The 20,129-nt window shown below is 53.4% G+C and overlaps 1 protein-coding gene across 7 annotated transcripts in view; it reads left to right on the forward strand.

Annotated features, from left to right (window-relative positions):
- Positions 1 to 20,129, forward strand: part of FGD3 (FYVE, RhoGEF and PH domain containing 3) — an 88,692-nt gene that overhangs the window by 15,601 nt on the left and 52,962 nt on the right. For 4 of the 7 annotated variants that reach the window (XM_010375113.2, XM_010375111.2, XM_030920334.1 and 1 more), the window contains exons 1-3: positions 1,917 to 2,304; positions 13,757 to 13,923; positions 14,723 to 15,224. In XM_010375113.2, the coding sequence (XP_010373415.1) occupies positions 14,772 to 15,224 (453 nt within the window). In that variant the 5' untranslated portion in view covers positions 1,917 to 2,304; positions 13,757 to 13,923; positions 14,723 to 14,771. Of the gene's footprint in view, positions 1 to 1,916; positions 2,305 to 3,502; positions 4,369 to 13,756; positions 13,924 to 14,722; positions 15,225 to 20,129 lie in introns of those variants that run through there. The other 3 variants (XM_030920333.1, XM_030920331.1, XM_030920332.1) reach the window with 2 other exon arrangements.

Genomic DNA, 20,129 nt, shown 5'->3' on the forward strand with positions numbered 1-20,129 from the left:
GCTGCCACAAACATGTTTCTTTTTGAATGATGTCACTCCCAGGTGGAGGCACCTCTTCCTCCCACTCACCCCCACCAGGGACGATAGGACACTTGGCCTCAGTTCTACTTTCAAGCCACAAACCCCTCCCCATCCTCTTTTTGTCCTTCACCTACCATAACCCCTCACTTTTCAGGTCATCACAGCTAGCCTGCTGCTGTGCTGCCAGAATTTATCTTGACCTTCTTAGGACGACAGTTGTGTATTCCTGGTGGACCTGGGTTTGTGTCCCTGGTCCTAATGGGACCCCACTGCTGGCCTTCTGGCACAGGGGACGTCTGTAGAGGAGAAGGCTGAACCAGGTGGTGGTGGCAGGCACTGCTGTCCTTCCTGGCCTGGGTTGGCAGCATCTGGATGGTCCAGAGCTGCCTTCTCAGGGGGCAGGAGCCAAGACTCCAGGGCCCAGGCATTGACGGCACAGCAACGGTGATTCAGATGTCGGGTGGCTGGGATCCCTTGAGCACCTACTGTGGGCAAAGCCCTCATTTCTTGCAAAAACTCGACCACGTGCATCCCACATTTTCGCCATTTTGTGGAGGAAGAATGGAGGCTCCAAGAAGTTCATCAATGGCCGGGTGTGGTGGTTCATGCCTGTAATCCCAGCACTTTAGGAGGCCAAGGCAGACAGATCACCTGAGGTCAGGAATTGAGACCAGCCTGGCTAACAGTCTCTATTAAAAATACTAAAAATTAGCTGGGCATTGTGGTGGGTGCCTATAATCCCAGCTACTCGGAAGGATGAGGCAGGAGAATCTTTGAAACCAGAAGGTGGAGGATGAAGTGAGCTGAGGTTGCGCTACTGCACTCCAACAGAGTGAGGCTCCATTTCAAAAAAATAAAATAAAATAAAATAAAACATAAAAAAGAAGAAGAAGTTCAGCTATGTGGCTGAGGCCACAGCACCTATGCATCTGAGCTCAGGTGACACTGTCCACCCCATCCTTGTCACAGCTGGGTGTAGCTCTGCATCCTTACGCAGGCAGGGAACTAAGGGACAAACTCCACATCACTTCGGCCTTTAGCTTTTGGGAGCGGGGGGCACACCACTGCGTCCTGAGCCTCAGTTTCCCTGTTGTCAGACAGGGATAACCATACAGCCCCTCACAGGGGCATGAAGGGGCCCGATGAGCAACCACCCATAGAGCAGCTGCGGCAGCGCTTGGCACAGGGAAACTGAGGCCCAGAGAAATTGCTTTTATTTATTTGTTATTTTATTTTTATTTTTATTGAGATGGAGTCTCTTTCTGTCCCCCAGGCTGGAGTGCAGTGGCACAATCTTAGTTCACTGCAACCTCCACCTCTGGGGTTCGAGCGGTCCTCCCGCCTCAGCCTCCCTAGTAGCTGGGATTACAAGCACACGCCACAACGCCCAGCTGATTTTTGTATTTTTAGTAGAGATGGGGTTTCACCAAGTTGGCCGGACTGGTCTCAAACTCCTGACCTCAAGTGATCCTCCCTCCTCGGCCTCCCAAAGTGCTGGGATTTCAGGCATGAGCCACCACGCCCAGCTGAGAAGTTGCTTTAAAAAAAAAATGAATTTAAGGCTGGATTAACAAGCTTTATTAAAATTGAGTCAGACTTTGCACTCTAAGCCCTTCAGGACCTGGTGTTATTATTTATTGATTCTCTCCCTAAAACAATGAGGGTGCCCTCCTGGTGGGGCTGCTTAGCAGGGCAGGTGCTGGGCCTGCTGGAGCAGCACTTGTGGGTCAGGTCTCCCAGGAAACATCTTGAAATATCTGTTTGCAGGAGGTCTCTTCACTTTCTAACTTGTGACCATTTCATTGTTCCCAACCAAGAGGGTCTGAGGAAGCCTCTGATGGTGTTTCTGGGCTCACTCTGGGCTTGTCTGGTCTAGGGCCGGCCCCTTACTCCCTGCTGGGCCCCTCCTCCCTGAAGATCTACACAGCAGATCTACTCACAATAGTCCACCCAGCAGAAGCAGGAGGGTGGTGGTTGTGGGTCCTCTGTGCGCACCCCGGTTAACCTTTAAGCCAGCACGGCTGCCGCGGCTGTGAGCCGAGCGCCTGGTCAGTGGAGAGCTGTGAATTGCATGCTTGTTTGCTGTTGCCCCCTGCCACCCTGCAAGTTGCACCTTCTAGAACCAGCAAGCCAAGCTCCTCTCACCCCAGCAGAATGATGCGGAAATGCAAATACACCATCATGTTGTGACCCATATTGCGAAAATTAGAAAAAAGGAAGTTGTGTTTCGCTATTGCACGAAGTTCAGCCCAGAGGAGAAACTCGCTCGCCTTCGGAAGACAGGTGAGTGGGGCTGGCCCTGAGGTCTTGGAGGAGCCCCGAGATCTGACTGGTTTTGTGGAACTTTGGGGTGGTGGGAGCATTCAGGGCAGGAGCCATTTGAGGGAGACGGATGTTTTCAAGGCAGGAAGTGGCTGTGGTGGCACGGAATGGTGTCTTGTTTTTGTTCTGTCGTCTTTCTCTGGGTTCCTGGAGCGTGATGTGTAAAAATTCAGAGTTATTATGGGCCTCAAATGGCAAGTGTGAAAAGCCTTTGTAAACTGCCTGGGACAGTGCTGGGACAGTGTTGCCTATCATCTGGGGGTGGCTCAGGCTCTCACAAGATGAACGGTGCCTGCCTGTGTCGCCATCAAAGTCTGGCAGGGGCCCAGGTCCAAGGCTGACCAGATACAGGGAGCCTTTTTCCATCGGCTGGCAGTGCACCACCCAGGGCATCGAGACCACGGCCAGACCCTCTCATGTCACCCAGGCCTCGGGGGCCGGGGGCTGGACGCAGTGTGGGCCTTCCTCTGCCTGAGCAGAGGAGGGTGGTCCCAGACGTGTCCTGGGGCTAGGCTTTCCCACACAGTGTGGCTCCAGAAGCTTCCTCTGCACTCTGCAGTTTAGATATTAGCAGATGTGGGCCTGTGTAGCATGGGGCTATGAGGAAGGAGTGCCGCGCCCACCAAAGCCTCCTCGCACCCCGTGCTATGCCTGGCAGTGTGGGACAGTGGCGGGGCCACCTCAAGAGGTGTGTGGACTGATGGCAGGTCCCAGCGACAGTGGCGGTACAACCCCACGCCACCGTGATTGTGCCCACTGTGCAGGGGGGCCCGAGGGGCAGGGGCATGTTCACACTCATGGCCACACTCATCTGTAAAGTGGGGACCGAGTCGTGCCAGGCTCACTGTAGTTCGGGACTGGACACGCTCAGCAGGCGCCGCTGCCATTCAGATCAATGCTTGCCAATGCCCAGGGCGGATGCTGGTCAGCCATTCTTGCAGGGAGGAAACTGAGGCACAGAGCTGACTTGCCCTGGGCCCCCCAGCCTGCAAAGTGTCTGACTGAGCCCCAATACAAATCTTCACAACTTGCTCCGCGGCCCCAGAGCCGGGTGGGGCTGGCCGGCTGGGTGTGAAACGGAGGAAGTGGTTTGTCCCCAGCTGGGCTGTTACAGGAGGCCGGAGGAGGCCCGGGCTCCACTCCTCAGGGGGCTGAGGTCCACATCTACACGGAAACCAGCACTCCGCCATGTGCAAGACCCCTCGGAGCTACACCAGGCTGAGTGCCCTGCACACAGAGGCCTGCAGCTGTGTTGTGCAGAGGTTAGAGCTGAAATGACCTTTTCCTGAGAAGCCTCACCGCTGTAGGAGGACGGGCCTGACCTTCCTGGCCTGCACAGGTCTGCGCCCCTTGAGGACTCCCAGGTTAGTCCTTGGACTGAAAGAGTGACCCGAGAGTCACTGGTGCATGTGCTGGGAGCTCCCAATGCATCCCCCCCACCTGTCCCAATGGATCTATCAGGAGCCCTGTTTACAGATAAGGAAACTGAGGCCTCTCAGTAAGGGCAGTGCTGTGCAGGTGTGAAACCTAGACAAGGATGAGACTGGGCTTGTGGAACAAGGAGGCTCGGAGACAAGCATGTGCTGAAAACAATGAACAAGGACAAGAGGAAGAGCAGCGCCGGGCACTGTGGTGCCTGCCTGGCCCTGGGCGGGACGACCATCAGCTGTGGGGACTGAGCCAGTCAGGAAGGAAGCAGGACACGAGGACCTTCATTCATCCCTTACATTTCTCCCCGTGTGCTGCCTTCTCTTTTCTGCAGCTATTGTGGGTCTTGGTAGGTGACAAGGGGCCCATTGTCTGAGGAGGGAGACAGGGGCATGAGACTGCCACGGTTGGATACGGCTGGCTGCAAGGACAGCGCAGGGAAGGCCCTGTGTGAAATGGGGGCCGCCACGTCTGGGCCTGGGGACAAGCTGCCTGATGCCTGGTGACACGAACTTGCACCCGTGGTGCCTCTGTCCCCACACGTAAGACGAACACGTGAGCTTCCCCACTCCCTCCTTCTGAGCTTGCCGCCTGCTGGTGAGTGTCCCTGGTCTCAGGAAAGTAGCCCACAGGCAAATGGTTGCTGCATTTCCCCGAAAGCAAGTATTGAACTCCTAACAATAATCCCAGCCCTCCAGGATGGGGCCCCCCACTCTGTGCCACAAAGTGTGCTGTCCCCCAGCCCCACCCCCCAGGTGGGGGCGCCGCAGACTCAGGCCTGGAGGCTGCACCCGTGGGTCCTGCCCGGGGCCCACCCCACCTGGGAGTCTGTGTGAGGCCTCTGCCCAGGGTGCCAGTCTTCTGAGGAACAGCGGTGGCTGTGCATGTGGACCAAGGAAGGAAGGCAAGAGTGCGTGAACAGGGGCTGAGCTCCACAGCCTCAGAAAGGGACACTAACGATCCCACCTCCCTCTGGACTCCCCCAGCTGGGCAGGGAGGTTGAAAAGGAGGCTGGCCTGGTACAGGCCCTTGCCCTTCGCACCTTGTCATTTTGGTGTGAATTCAAAAAACTTCCATGAAAATCTTCTGAAATCCATACCTTTAAAAAAAGTTTTCTTTTTTAAAATGGCAGTAAAATACACATAACCTAAAGCATAGCACTTTCATCTTCTTTTTTTTTTTTTTTTTTTTTGAGATGGAGTCTCACTCTGTCTCCCAGGCTAGAGTGCAGTGGTGCGATCTCGGCTTGGTACAGCCTCCACCTCCTGGGTTCAAGTGATTCTCCTGCCTCAGCTTCCCAAGTAGCTGGGATTACAGGTGCCTGCCACCAAGCTAATTTTTTTTGTATTTTTAGTAGAGACGGGGTTTTACCATGTTGATCAGGCTGGTCTCGAACTCCTGACCTCAGGTGATCCACTGGCCTCGGCCTCTCAAAGTTTTGGGATTACAGGCGTCAGCCACCGCGCTGGCCTCCTTCATTGTTTTTAAGTGATCAGTACAGTGCCCTCAGCACATTCACGTTGCTGTGCAACCATCACCGCCGTCTATCTCCAAAGTGTCTTCACCTTCCCAATCTGAAACTCTGTCCCTGTTAAACCCTCTCCATTCCCTCCCCTGGCCCTGGCAGCCACCATTCTGGTTTCTGTCTCTGTGAATTTGACTCCTCAAGGACCTCACGTAGGTGGAATCACACAGGATTTGTCCCTTTGTGACTGGCTTATTTCACTTAGCATAATGTCCTCAGGGTTCACCCCTGTTGTGGCATGGGTCAGAATTTCCTTCTGGTTTATTTATTTATTTATGAGACGGAGTCTTTGTCGCCAGTCTGGAGTGCAGTGGCACGATCTCTGCTCACTGCTACCTCTGCCTCCCAGGTTCAAGCTATTCTCCTGCCTCAGCCTCCCGAGTAACTGGGACTACAGGTGCCCACCACCACGCCCGGCTAATTTTTGTATTTTTAGTAGAGATGGGGTTTCACCGTGTTGACCAGGCTGATCTCGATCTCTTGACCTTGTGATCTACCTGCCTCAGCCTCCCAAGGTGCTGGGGTTACAGGCGGGAGCTCCTGCACTCAGCCTACTCTGTTTAAAGCTGAACATGATTCTGTTCTGTGGAGAGGTCACCTTTTCTTTATCCAGGTATCTGTGAATGGACACTTGAGCGGCGTTCACCCTTTGTCTATTGTAGGGAATGCTGCTGTGTATGGGGGTGTACAAGTACCTGTTTAAGACCCTGCTTTCAAACCTTTTGGGAGAAACATTCTTGACTCGATGGACTCACATTGGACACTGGTGTTGGAGTAAATGTGGCAGCCCTAAGAAAAGCTGCCACACCCTTGGGAGAGGTAGACACCCCCCGCCCACCAGCCCCCGATCCCAGGTTGTCCAGCCTGTCCTCCCACTCCACAGCCACAGCGTCATGCCAGGGCTATGGGTCATGAAGAGTCATACAGTCTTAAACGGTAGAGGTAACTTGTAAAGGTGGTGGTGTGAGCTGTATTTGTGAGTGTCTGCTCATGGCATGCCTGCAAACGGGCAGGTGCTTCGTTGATCTGCCTCCTCTTCTCCCTGCTCAGCTTGCCCTCGCCTCCCGCCCTCTCCGAGGTCCCTCTGACCCCCACCCCAATTCAGGAGCATGTGGCACCTCACTGAGTTCTCAGCAGAGATCATGGAGACCCCCCCCCCATCCATGACCACAGCAGACGGAGCATTTTCCAGGCTGAGACCCCAAGGTAATTACTCTGTGCTTCCAGGCACCTCTGGATCACAAGGTGGCTTTATTTATCTGTTTATTTATTTTGACACGGAATCTTGCTCTGTGGCCCAGGCTGGAGTGCAGTGGTGCGATCTCCTCACTGCAACCTCCGCCTCATGGGTACAAGCAATTCTCCTGTCTCAGCCTCCAGAGTAGCTGGGACTACAGGTGCAAGCCATCACGCCCAGCTAATTTTTGTATTTTTAGTAGAGATGGGGTTTCACCATATTGGTCAGTCTGGTCTTGAACTCCTGACCTCAGGTGGAGGTCTCCCAAAGTGCCTCGGCCTCCCAAAGTGCTGGGATTGCGGGTGTGAGCCACTGCACCCAGCCTGGTGGCTTTAATTGATTGCCATCAGTCATTACACCTGGGCATGGCCAGGGTGCCCTGGGCCTTGCTCACTGTGGGTGGCCTCAGTGGGTTTGGGACCTCAAGGCACTGAAGTTAAGCCAGGGAGAAGCCATATGGGGACCAGCAGACATGGGCAGTACACATGGTTTATTGTATCACCTGGAGGCACTTACAGTATTGCCTGGATTCTCTATTGCAGGGTAACGCACAAGGGAGATCTTGTCATCATCCCTCGTGATTCTGGGCCACCTGGGTGCAGCAGGCAGCTCTCGCCCACAGGGCTGGGACCCATTGCAAAGGCTTACCCCAAAGGCTTCAGGCCTGGCTACCGCTTGCTATTGGCAGGGATGCCTCTGCATGCCTCTCTGCGTGGCCAGGGCTCCCTCACAGCAAGGCGCTGGTTTCCAAGGGCAAGAGGCTGGAGCTGTCTTCCCTCCTGACCTGGCCTCCCATATGCTGCCCTCTCTAGTTACAGCGAGTCTCTTAGGGGTTCTGTATTTAGGGGAGGGATGTCAGAGTCCGCTTTTATATTGAAGGGGCGTCAAAGAATATATGGCAGTTTAAAAACCACCACTAACGCATTTGTTGCTCCCCGCACATAACATGCCTTCTGTGTGCCAGGGGCCACTGGGCCACTCCAGCGACAGGACAGGGGAGGTCCCTGCCTGCTAGGTGCCAGGTGGCCCAGTGGACAGGTGCTGTGGTGGGTTTCTTTCAGAGGGGAGGGGACTCCCTCACGGCCCCCAGGAAGGGACGTCTGGTGGCAGGTAGAGCTGGGTGGTAGGCAGACTGGTGGCCCATCTGTGGGACCAGTCCTGCCCATCTGGGGGGGCCGCTGCACTGTGGAGGGACACGGGGCGGGGCCAGAGCACTTCACCCCCCTGCTCACTGGCTGCTGTGATGGAGACACATGAACAGTTTTAGGATGCCCTGGATTCTGGGGCATTCTTAATTTCTTCAGGTTTGTGGATTTCCTCGTGCCAGGTGGTGGCAGCCCCGAGTGTCCGGGACCTGTTTCCTGGGTGAGTCCACAGTGGGCACGGCTCACCTGGGTCAGCAGCTCCAGCCTTGCTCACCTCAGGTGGCTCAGGGCTTCCTAAAGGGAGAGCTGAGGTGGTGGGGTACAGAGAACTGACCTCGGCTCCCTCAATGCCCCTGTGGAAACGTGGGCATAGCCCTGGGTGGATCAGAGTGACCCAAATGCAGGGGCTTCCAGCACCTGTGTGCCAGGGCTGGGACTACAGGTGCAAGCCATCACGCCCAGCTAATTTTTGTATTTTTAGTAGAGATGGGGTTTCACCATATTGGTCAGTCTGGTCTTGAACTCCTGACCTCAGGTGGAGGTCTCCCAAAGTGCATGCAACAGAATAGAAGGAAGTGAAGTGACAATTAGGGGCTCCTTAACCCAGGTTGCCCCCACCAAGGGCACCCTAAAATCCTCACTTTTAATTTGGTTACCTTTGTAAAGACCCTGTCTCCAAACATGTCTTCATTTTGAGGTACTGGGGGCTAAGACTTCAGTGTGTGAATTGGGGGGTACCGACAGGATTCATAACACAGGTGTTGTGAATGTCCCCTGCAAATGTGAGAAAGGGCTCAGCACTGACCCTGCGCATGGGTGTGCATGGGTGTGCATGGGTGTGCTTGTATTATATGTGTGTATGCATTGTCAACCTAAAATAATCAAGAGAATCAGAATATAGTCTAAAGAGAGTTTATTCAAGCACAAGGTTGAGGACTGCAGCCAGGGAGACACCGCCAAGTTGCCTTAGGGAATGTCTGGAGAACAAAGAGAGGCTCAAGTGTTTAAAGAAAGGACGAATCAGGAGAGGGGGTGGTGACCGTCGTTCATCAGGAACTCTCATTGGTTCACAGAAATAACACTGGTTAGTGATTGGCCAGTCACTGTTGAACTACAGGGAATGTGGCATTTTAGGGTTACTTGGCATCTGTTAGTCTAGAGCCTGTTATAGCAAGTGGTTTCAGGAGGGACCCATTTTGCTCGATGGGGAGTGACAAGTGACTGTTGCATTCCAGCGCCTCTCGACGCCTGATTATATAAAGGGGCTGGCATTCCTCAGATAAAGGTCTTCTTATTTTTCAGCATACATGTGCACACATGTGTATGTATGTGCACATGTGCGCTTGTATATGCATGTGTGCACCTGTGCCTTGAAGGCCAGGCAGTGGCCACACCAGCCCAGGAGGGTTGCTGCTGGTAAAGCCTTTGGCCGCAGAGGGGCTCTGCCCAGCTACACTTCCCAAAGTGGCTCCTCCCTCTCCTGCCCCTCTATCCAGCTTTGTTTGCCTATTCTCATTACCTCTTTTATTTTAAAACAACACATACTCTGTAAAAAGTCCCTGCAACTGGGCTGGGTACAGTGGCTCACGCCTGTAATCCCAGCACTTTGGGAGGCCAAGATGGGTAGATCACGAGGTCAGGAGATAGAGACTATCCTGGCTAACACGGTGAAACCCTGTCTCTACTAAAAATACAAAAAAAAAAAAAAAAAAAAAAAAAAAAAAAATTAGCCAGGCATGGTGGCGGCGCCTGTAGTCCCAGCTACTCGGGAGGTTGAGACAGGAGAATGGCATGAACCCGGGAGGTGGAGCTTGCAGTGAGCCGAGATCGTACCACCACACTCCAGCCTGGATGACAGAACAAGACTCTGTCTCAAAAAAAAAAAAAAAAAAGTCCATGCAACAGAATAGAAGGAAGTGAAGTGACAATTAGGGGCTCCTTAACCCAGGTTGCCCCCACCAAGGGCACCCTAAAATCCTCACTTTTAATTTGGTTACCTTTGTAAAGACCCTGTCTCCAAACATGTCTTCATTTTGAGGTACTGGGGGCTAAGACTTCAGTGTGTGAATTGGGGGGTACCGACAGGATTCATAACACAGGTGTTGGCAATGCAGAGTTGCAAACGCAAAGCTGGAGGTGAGTGTCCTTCATTTGTTTTGGTTCATCTGCTCTTGGACAAAAGCCCTTCCAAGATGGGAGTGATTTAAGGGCCTCCGATAAGCACAGTGCACCTCTCTCCTCTGGACAGGATGTCCGGGGGCCCGGGCTGCTTGAACCTCCCAGGCTGCAACCACACACCTCCTCACCTCTCCTCATGATCCATCCTCCTTTCTGTGGTAAGGAAAATGATGCTCAGGAATGTCTGAAATTCACCAAGTTTGTACAGTTCAAAGGCGATAAGGGTGGGATTTTTCTTTTCCTTTCTTTTCTTTTCTTTTTTTTTTTTTTTTTTTTTTTGAGACAGAGTCTGGCTCTGTCCCCCAGGCTGGAGTGCAGTGGCGAGATCTCTGTTCATTGCAACCTCCACCTCCCGTGTTCAAGCGATTCTCCTGCCTCAGCCTTTCGAGTAGCTGGGATTACAGGAGCCCCCGACCATACCTGGCTAGGGTGACATTTTCTTGATCAGCCCTGTGAGGTATACTTGGCGTACCATTGATGCATATGTTTAAAGTGAACAGTTGGATAAACTTTGACATGGGGTATGCTTGTGAAATTATCACCACAATCAAGGTAATGAGTATGTGTGTAACATCCCTCAAAGCTCTTGTGCTCCTTTGTAGGCACCCTCCACCCCACCAGCCCCCTCACCCCCCCAGCCACCTCCACCCCCTTCCTCACTCACCCCCTCCCCCACGCCAACCCCATAGCCCCTCCCCTTCCTTCCAGGCACCCAATGACCTGCTTCCTAGCACCATAGGCTACTTTGCACTTCCTAGAATTCCGTAGTAATGAGAAAACAACGTAGGTCTTCTTTGGCTCCTTTCGTTCAGCATAATTATTTCTAGATTCATCTGCGTTCTACTCCCTTTTTAAAACTGGTCTGAAAGATCTGGCTGGACGTGGTGGCTCATGCCTGTAATCCCAGCACTTTGGGAGGCTGAGCTGGGAGGATCACTAGAGGTCAGGAGTTCGACACCAGCCTGGCCAACATGGTGAAAACCCATCTCTGCTAAAAAAAAATACAAAAATTAGCCAAGTGTGGTGGTGGGTGCCTGTAATCCCAGCGACTCAGGAGGCTGAGGTGGGAGAATCACTTGAACCCAGCCCAGGAGGCAGAGGTTGCAGTGAACATAGATTGTGCCACTGAATTCTAGCCTGGGCGACAGAGTGAGACTGCATCTCAAAAAAAAAAATGGTCTGAAAGATCATTAGATGTAGGTTTAGAATTAGCATCATTATTTTCCTGAAATGTTTGTAGAATTCACCAGTGAAGATCTCTGTGCCTGAAGTTCTCTATGTGGGAAAAGTTTTAACTATAAGGATTTTCTGTGCTTGCTTGATACTGAGCTTCTTAGATGTGTAGATTTATAGTTTCCATCAAATCTAGAAAACTTGTCATTATTTCCTCAAATGTTTTTTCTGTCCACCCCTTTTTGAGACCCCAATTACACATGTATTACACTACCTGAAATTTTCCCAAGTTTCACTGTTGCTCGGTTTTCTCTGTGTGTGTGTTTCATTTTGGGTAGTTTCTGTTCTTGTCTCTTCAAATTCACTAGTTTTTCTTCTACAATGTTGAATTGGTTGTTAATTCCTTCCAGTGTATTTTTGGTCTCACACTTTGTAGTTTTCATCTCTGGAAGTTTAATGTGGGCCTTCTTACATCCTCCATGTCTCTACTAGATTTTAGAACATAGTGGGACACAGACATGATAGCAGTTTTGAATGTCCCTTTTTGCTGATTCTAACATCTGTGTTAGTTATGTGTTTATATTGAATTTTTTCTCTTCATTATGTATAGTCCCTTTTATGCCTGGTAATTTTTTTTTTTTTTTTTTTTTTGAGACAGAGTCTTGCTCTGTTGCCCAGGCTGGAGTGCAGTTGCACAATCTCAGCTCACTGCAACATCCGTCTCCTGGGTTCAAGCAATTCTCCTGCCTCAGCCTCCTGAGCAGCTGGGATTATAGGCATGCACCACCACGCCTGGCTGATTTTTGTATTTTTAGTAGAGATGGGGTTTCTCCATGTTGGCCAGGCTGGTCTCGAACTCCCGACCTCAAGTGATCCATCTGCCTTGGTCTCCCAAAGTTCTGGGATTACAGGTGTGAGTCACTGCGCCCGGTCTATGCCTGGTGATTTTTGATTAGATGCCAGGCTATGGGAATTTTACCTTGCCGTGCACTAGACATTTTTGTAGTTCTATATTTTTTAGCTTTGTTCAGGGATACAGTTGTGTAAACATGTGGACTTCCTGTTAAGGTTTGTTAATATTTGCTAGATGGGACCAGAGCAGTGATCACTACAGGGCTAATTATCCATCATTCCTGAAGCAAGACCCTCTGAGTATTCAACGCAATGTCCCGTGAACTGTGGGGCTTTTCGGGCTGGCTGGTGGGCACAGGCGTGTTCCTGCCTGTGAAAGCTCCCTGTGGTCCTTGCAGGCGGTTCTTTCTCTGGCCTCATGTGCTCTCCCCACTGCACACATGCCGAACGGTCCTCAAGGGGCCCCTCTGAGATCTCCAGGTTCTCTCTCTCTGTGCAGTTCTCTCCTCTTCAGGGCTCCATGCTGTGGACTCTGGCCACCTTAGTCTTCTGGGCCTCCCGGTTTTGTCTTCTCAACTCAGAGAGTCCGCTGGGCCCCATAGGGCTCCCCTTCCCTGATCCATGGTCCAGAAATGGTCTCTGGGCAGTGAGCTGGGACAATAGGAGGGCTCGCCTCATTCATTCCCATCTCTCAGGGACCACGGCGTTTTACCGCTTTGTGTAGAGCCTTGCAAGCCTCTTCCGTAGGTTTTGTCCATTTTTGTTGTTGTTGTTCCAGGTGAGAGTAAATCTGGTTTCTATTACTCCATCCTGACCAGAACCCTCATTCGCCTGAGATGGGGTTGAACCAGGCTCTGTCTTGCCAGACAGCTACCTTTGAACACACTGAGGCTGAGCGCAGCTCACATTCCATCCGGTGTATTTTTATTGCTGTGCCACGTTTGACCTCTGGAAACCTGAGTTTATCTCTTGTGCTATGAGAAGAATGCGGCAAAACATGTATTTTCTGTTTAGAAATCTTAATATTGCCCCCCATTGAATTCGTTAGGAATGTGGCGGTAGCCAGTCATAAATGCCCACCTGAGTGATTCTGGAGTCATTTAAAGAAACGTCCACTCAAAAGTGGTTTTGCCCCAAGAGAGCGAGCACTCAGGAGCCTGTGAGGGGTGGGGGTGCTCCACCGTGGAGCTGGTTGGCATCCACAGCCACTGGGACACTGCCAGAGCCCAGGCCTGCATCACGCCCTGCCCAGAGGCACACCTGCCTGCTCAAGGCAGCCAGGACTGGCTCACGGTGTGCCTGTCACTGTGTGAAGCCTGTTTCTTCACTGCCTCTTCTTTATTCTGCTTTGCAAGTGAGGCAGGAGCACGTAAAGCTGCTGGCAGAGGAATATCTAAGTGCGTGTGCGAGTGAGTGTGAACCAGCCCATCGGTGTGAGTGTTTGAGGGAGCCTCTCTGTGTGTGCCTGGGGGAGGGTGCGAGGTGTGGGCTGGGGAGGGGCCTGGCAATGCCCACTGGCTCGCCTCACACTGGACAGTGCCTGCACCTTCAAGGTGACCCTTCCCCTGGGCCTCAGGATGCTGCATGGCCAGGGACAAGCTCAGCCCTGACCCCAGAGTTTCCAGCCAAGCAAGACACTGCCCACCCCACAGTGAATGGCTGTGGTACAGGCCCCACCCTTTTGGAGGAGTTGTGTGCCAGCCTGGGGGCTGAGGATATGGCTATGCAGACTGCCATGCCCCAATCCTGGGATCCACTATGCTGGGCAGTGGCGTAGAGCTTCCCTCCTCCACACCCCCCTAGAGCCGGGGCCTCTGGCTGCTCCAAATGCCAGTTGGAGAAGGTGGTTTTCTTTCTCTTCTAATGTCTTTTCAGTACCTCCTCCATGGCTCTACTTTGAACCTGCTGGGCAAGGAAAAGATTTTCAAGGAAACCATCTGCCGTGTGCGAGCCCTGCCGGCCAATCCCAGACCCCAGCGTGGAGCCAGGCGCCTGTGCCCGCCAACCCTCAGCACCCTCCTCGGGGAGGCTGGTGGCATCAGGTATGGGGATAAGTGACCGCCACTTGCAGCCCCTAGGCTCCTCGGCAGCTGCTTCTTGGGTTCAAGAGGATGATTTTGAGGGATGATAGTCTCCCTCTAGGCCCGTCTCACCTTTGCTTCTCCTCACAGGCGCCCGGTGAATTCTCTGTGCACTTAGAATTGACACTTGAATTTGGTCCATGAGAGGTGTGGTGGGCCAGTGGGAGGTGGCTCCAGTGCACAGGAGGGAGGAGGAGTTTTGGGGCAAAGACCTTGGTCCACATCCTCTGGTGAGACCCACCTCCTGCCCCGGCCCTCCCCTGAGGGAGATAGTAGAGACAGCTGGGACCCTGGGCCTCTGGGGGCTGTTTTCTGACCTGTCCAGCAGGCAGTGGTGGGGAGGAGGAGGAGGCGGACACTGGCCTCACATCCTGGGAGTATCAGAGGATTGAAAAGCACCACGGATGCACTATAAACAGAAGCCACTGTGTTCCTGTTGGTTATGGTCACTACCTTGAGCATCTATTTGAATTTATTGAACAGCAGATAGCTTCATACCACAGGGTTACTTTTTTTTTTTGCAGAAGAAACTTAATTTTAAAAGAAAACCTTTTCTACTTTCTGTTCTCTAAAAGCCTGTCTGTACAAGACCCAACTGAAGCTGACCAGGGTATTCACACTTCACACACAGCCCCCAGCCCACCTGCTCGAGGCCTTGGGTGGGGGTAAAGGGTCCTGCCTAGGGCTACATTTGGGGTTTGCAGCTGAGGGGCTGGTCCATGCCTGGCTAGCGCTGACTCTGTCTTGTTTCTCCCCACAGGAAGCCCCTGGCCAGCCTCCACCTGAGCCCAGTGACCTCAGCTTTAAGGATGGAGTCAGGCAGGGGGTCCCCAACCCCTCCAGGTCCCATTGCTGCCCTCGGGGTGCCAGATACTGGACCTGGCAGTTCCTCCCTGGGGAAGCTCCAAGCGCTCCCTGTGGGGCCCAGGGCCCACTGTGGGGATCCCGGCAGCCCAGCTGCAGCAGGGGACGGCTCTCTAGACACGGGCCCCACGGGAGAGCAGAGTGGCAGCTTAAAGATCCCCAACCGGGACAGCGGGATCGACAGTCCATCCTCCAGTGTGGCTGGAGAGAACTTCCCCTGCGAGGAGGGCTTGGAGGCTGGCCCAAGCCCCACTGTGCTGGGGGCACAACCAGAGATGACCCTGGACAGCCAAGTCCCGAAGGTCACCCCCCTGGAGGAGGCCGACAGCGACGTGGGTGAGGAACCTGACCCCGAGAACACCCCCCAGAAGGCTGATGAGGATGCCGGCCTGGCCCAGGTAGGCTTCCCCTTCTGTGTCCCCGCTGCAGGCTGCAGGCTGCAGGCCTTTCCTCGGGAGGGTTTTGAAATTTTTAGTGGGCATCACCCCACACCTTGTTTCCAGGAATGTGGCACATAGGCTTGTGCCGTGTGCAAGGGGAGGTCCTGGGATGCAGTCTGCCTGAGAAAATCCTGTGGGAAGAATCCATGCAGGTCAGGCCAAGCCTACCTGACACCTTGAGCAGTGACCTCAGTCCTGAGCCTCAGTTTCCACAACTGCGCAGTGGGCATCTCCCAACCCTGGGAAGGTATGATGGTCAGTCCTACTGGTGGTGCTGCCAAAGCTGCCCTTTGCGCAGTGCTCACTGCCGACTTATAAAACTCCTGGGAGGAGACAGGGTGAGTGGGGAAACTGTTTTCCTCAATGGGAAACTGAGGCACAGAGAGCATGGTACCTGGCCGGGGTCATCCATGGGGTGTGGCACAGGCTGGGTGCTCTGTGCTCTTCAGGACATTGGTGGGGCAGGACCTGTGAGGCCCGCAGTGCAGTGTGGAGACCAGAGCAGACAGTTCCCACAATACGATGGGGCTGCATTGAGGGAGTTTGTTTGCATTCTCATTAGCATTTATGGGGCTCTTGGCTCGGTGCTGGAATCTTGGGGAGATGGAGAGGCAGCAGATGGCCTCAGGCTAAGAGAAACTATGGGTATGGGGGCACAGCATGGGTAAGCTGCCAAGTGACCAGGTCATGGGAGTGTTTCGCGGGTCAGGCTTGCTGGCGCCTGCATGGGGACGTTGCTGGCTGACACGGGTACCATCAGGAGACAGGCTGGGCAGGTGAAGGGAAGCCCGGTGCCTGGACCACTGTGAGCCGGCTTCACGGAGACGAGGCCAGGGCTGTGTTCAATGGAGGCTTTATTATCACTCAGGTGTAGGAAGGATCAGGAGACCACTGCCATTGACAAGATGGTTTGTCATCCTCAGTTTCCAAGAGAAAGGGGCACATCACACCACACCATGGGGCCACAGGGAAGCCCAGGGTCAGTCAGGAGGCAGAGGGTCCGAGGGGAAACTGTGGGCCTGAGACGGTAATACGGTTTCCGCAGGAAGGAATGGGCAAGGCAGGGTAAGCGGGCTGAGGATTGGTTGGTGTGAATGATTTCATTGGGTTCTGGGGCACAGGGGCTGTCCCTCGCTGTCTGGTACCCGCCCTGGGGTGAGGAGGGCAGGGGCATATGGCCTGGAGTGTGAGGGCCCCATAGAAGGGGGGTGGGTGTGGGTTCTGTGGGGGTTGGTGGGCATTGGAAAGGCGAGTTTGTAGGGCAAGCCTGGGCCTTTACTCTCTCTAGGAATTGGCTACCCTGGGAGGGGCAGTCCCTCCAGGGTCAGAAAGGTCCAGATGTCAGCACATCAGAACACAGACAACAGAAGGCCTGGTGGGTCCTGGCCACACCACCCACAGCTCCAGGGGTGTCCGGAGCGGGCTGTCCAGTCTCCTGAGTGCTGGCGACAGTGCAGACCCCAGGCCCAGCCCCTCAGGTTCTGGGGTGTGCACAGGGCCAGGCTTGTGTGGGGAAGGCCCAGGTCCTGGTGTCTGCAATAGAAGTTTCCAGCACTTGCTCCGGTGCTTCTGTCACTGATGGGAATGAGTTTGTCTCCTCCCTTGTGGGATGCCTTGACAGAGTGCAGTCTGTCACACACCGGCCTGTCCTCAGGGCGAGGCACCACACAGGATCTTTGGGACCCGGAGTCTCCTCTACCCCACCCTGAGGAAGAACAGGGGTCCGATGTTGTGGGTGATGTAGGGGAACACACGCCAAGCCAGTGAGCCAGGCTCTGTGCTGTGAAGAAGTTAGCCAACATGATACAGGAAAGGCAGTGGGGAAAGATTAAGGATGCTTCGCAGCACACTTCTTGTTCCCGAACTCACCCAGCTCTCAGGGGAACGTGGGGTTGCCTGGGTCAGGCATGAACCTGCCACTCACATGGAGACAACAGGAGCGCGGGGCCTGGAGCCACACCGCAGGGCAGGCAGGGCTGGGCTGGCATCCCTAAGCCAACGGGGGGTTTGGCCCCTTCCAACTCTCTCAGGAACACTCTTTCAGGAGGACTCTCCACGCAGCCCACCCTGGTCTTCATGTTTTTTGTTTGTTTGTTTTTGAGACAGAATTTTGCTCTGTTGCCCAGGCTGGAGGGCAGTGGCATGATCTCGGCTCACTGCAACCTCTGCCTCCTGGGTTCAACCAATTCTCTGCCTCAGCTTCCCGAGTAGCTAGGATTACAGGCACCCACCACCATGCCCAGCTAATTTTTTGCATTTTTAGTAGAGACAGGGTTTCACCATCTTGGCCAGGTTAATCTTGAACTCCTGACCTCGTGATCCATCCGTCTTGGCCTCCCAAAGTGCTGGGATTACAGGCTTGAGCCACTGCGCCCAGCCTGCCTTCATGTTTTTAAAAGGAGTTTCTTTCAAGGTTAGGTAAAATAAGGGAGGCTCAATTAGACTTAAACGTTTAACATCTTGCATTCCTGTCCTTGGTACATGGTGGGGTGAGACCTCGTGAGTGTTGGGGACACCACTAAATTGTCTGTCCTTTCAGCATTGTTCATGGGGAAACTGGAGAGTGGGGGCTTTTTTTTTCACAAATACAGAAATCGAGGCACAGAGTGGTTGAGTTATGAGTATGGAATCAAGATGTTCCAGGCTAAGCCCTCATCTCTCCCTGGTTTCCCCTTAGGCCTGTCCCTGTGAAGGCGCCCCCTGGGCAACCTACTTTGCTCACCAGAACCTGGGAGGTCTCCATGCCCTGCTGCAGTGTTCCCCAACCCCCGCCCCTCCCGCTCTGAGGCTGGATCCCTCTGTCCCTCAGGAATTGCGCTCTACTCTCTATTCCCAAAGCCCCATCCCACCTGGCAACCCCCTGGCAGCATCCCCTCACCTCCACACGGCTATCAGAAAACTCCCCTCTTCTTCCCATTGCCTGGGCACTGAGGCCTGATTTGAAGGCCCCAGGCTGGCGCACATGCCGCCCCAGGCTGGTACAGATACCTCCCCAGCCTCATCCCACCACCAGTCGCAGAAAGGGCCTCTTTCTTTGCTAGGGACTCAGATCTGTGCCACCTGCCCAGGGGCCTGCAGGAAATCTGCCTGTGGGATTCTGGATCGCCCTGCCCGTGGGTACCATCCTGGCTAGTTGCCTTGTGCAATTTCCCCACTAACCTGCAGCTGCTGAAAGGGACTCACATGGCCTCTGCCCCGAGGTGTGGGTCACAAAGACTCAGGACCCAGTCTGTAAATGAACACGAGTAAGCCCACCCCAGATTGTCGAATAAGGTGAAAAATGCAAATCCAAGACGAAAGCATTTTTTTCACAGATAGGTTTGAGCAGGGTTCATTACTGGAGGGCTGGCCCCAGGTGTAGGGGAATGTGGCTCCATCTGGAGACCAGCGGCTGCCTCAGGATGCAAACTTCTTGTGCCTTCTCTGTAGAAGGCATTTGACAGACCAAGGGCAAGGAGGCCACTCAGCAACCAAGGGAAAGGGGCAGGAGCACCCAGAGGCCAGGCTGCAGAGGGGCCACAGCCAGCAGTCAGCAGGGCCCCTGGCTGCGCCCCGGGATACTCCTTCTTTTTCTTTTTCTTTCCCTTCCCCTTTCCCCATGCTTTAGCTTCAGCAGCCTGGTGTGCTAAAACCATAACACAGGAGGCTGTAGGGAAGGCTGAGGCTCAGTGATAGATTGTCATTTAACCCTGTAAACTAAAAATAAAATCCTAAGCCCCCCACCAACTGAACAAACCCCCTCGTGGCCAAGGGGACCCCAGAAAAACCTTAAAAACTTCAGTTCCCAGCCGTGATGGGATGAGAGGTCAGACGCACCTGGTTCTACTTCCTTCCTTTTGTAGTTTACACACAACTGAGCAGCATTAATCTTAAAACAGAGATCAGAAGACTGACAGAATAGACTCCGTGGCAATAAGATGATAAACAGGACCTGGCAAGTGTATACACCATACACTTATAGAATAAACTATATTCTGGCCGGGTGCAGTGGCTCACACCTGCAATCCCAGCACTTTGGGAGGCCGAGGCGGGTGGATCACCTGAGGTCGGGAGTTTGACACCAGCCTGACCAACATGGAGAAAACCCGTCTCTACTAAAAATACAAAATTAGCCGGGTATGGTGGTGCATGCCCGTAATCCCAGCTGCTTGGGAGGCTGAGGCAGGAGAATAGCTTGAACACGGGAGGCAGAGGTTGTGGTGAGCCAATATTATGCCATTCATGCCAGCCTGGGCAACAAGAATGAAACTCTGTCTCAAAAAAAAAAAAAAGAAGAAGAAACTATATTCTGATAGCCACAAGGTATTTTCTTTTTCTTTAGCAGCTAAACAGGCAATAAGCAATATTAAAACAACTGTAGCTCCACCAGACGCTGACTGACCCCCCCACCGCCCACCCCCCACCCCACCCCCATTCCACCAGTCATAACTGCAGGCTTGATTGGACAAAAGACTGATTCAGTAACTTTCTTTCAATAAGATCACTGACTACGTATGGACTAGCTCTGGCCAGTTTGCAGAGGCTGCCCACTTGTGTGCATTTGTGTCCTGAAAAGATCTTTTGGCATATAGAGCCTGACTTTAATACATTTAAATGTTAAGGCTCCACCCCAAGGTGAACATGAGTTGCATGTTACACGCACCTTCCCCTCCCCTCCCCTCCCCTCCCCTCCTCTCCCCTCCCCTCCCCTCCCTTCCCCTTCCCTTCCTTTGAGACAGAATCTCACCCTTCCTTTCCTTGAGATGGAATCTCATTATATTGCCCAGGCTCATCTCAAACTCCTGGCCTCAAGTGATCCTCCTGCCTTGGCTTCCCAGAATGTCAGGGTTACAGCTGCAAACCGCCATGCCCAGCACCAGCTGA

Source organism: Rhinopithecus roxellana, chromosome 16 (genome assembly GCF_007565055.1).
Source record: "Rhinopithecus roxellana isolate Shanxi Qingling chromosome 16, ASM756505v1, whole genome shotgun sequence".
NCBI classification, from domain to species: Eukaryota; Metazoa; Chordata; class Mammalia; order Primates; family Cercopithecidae; genus Rhinopithecus; species Rhinopithecus roxellana.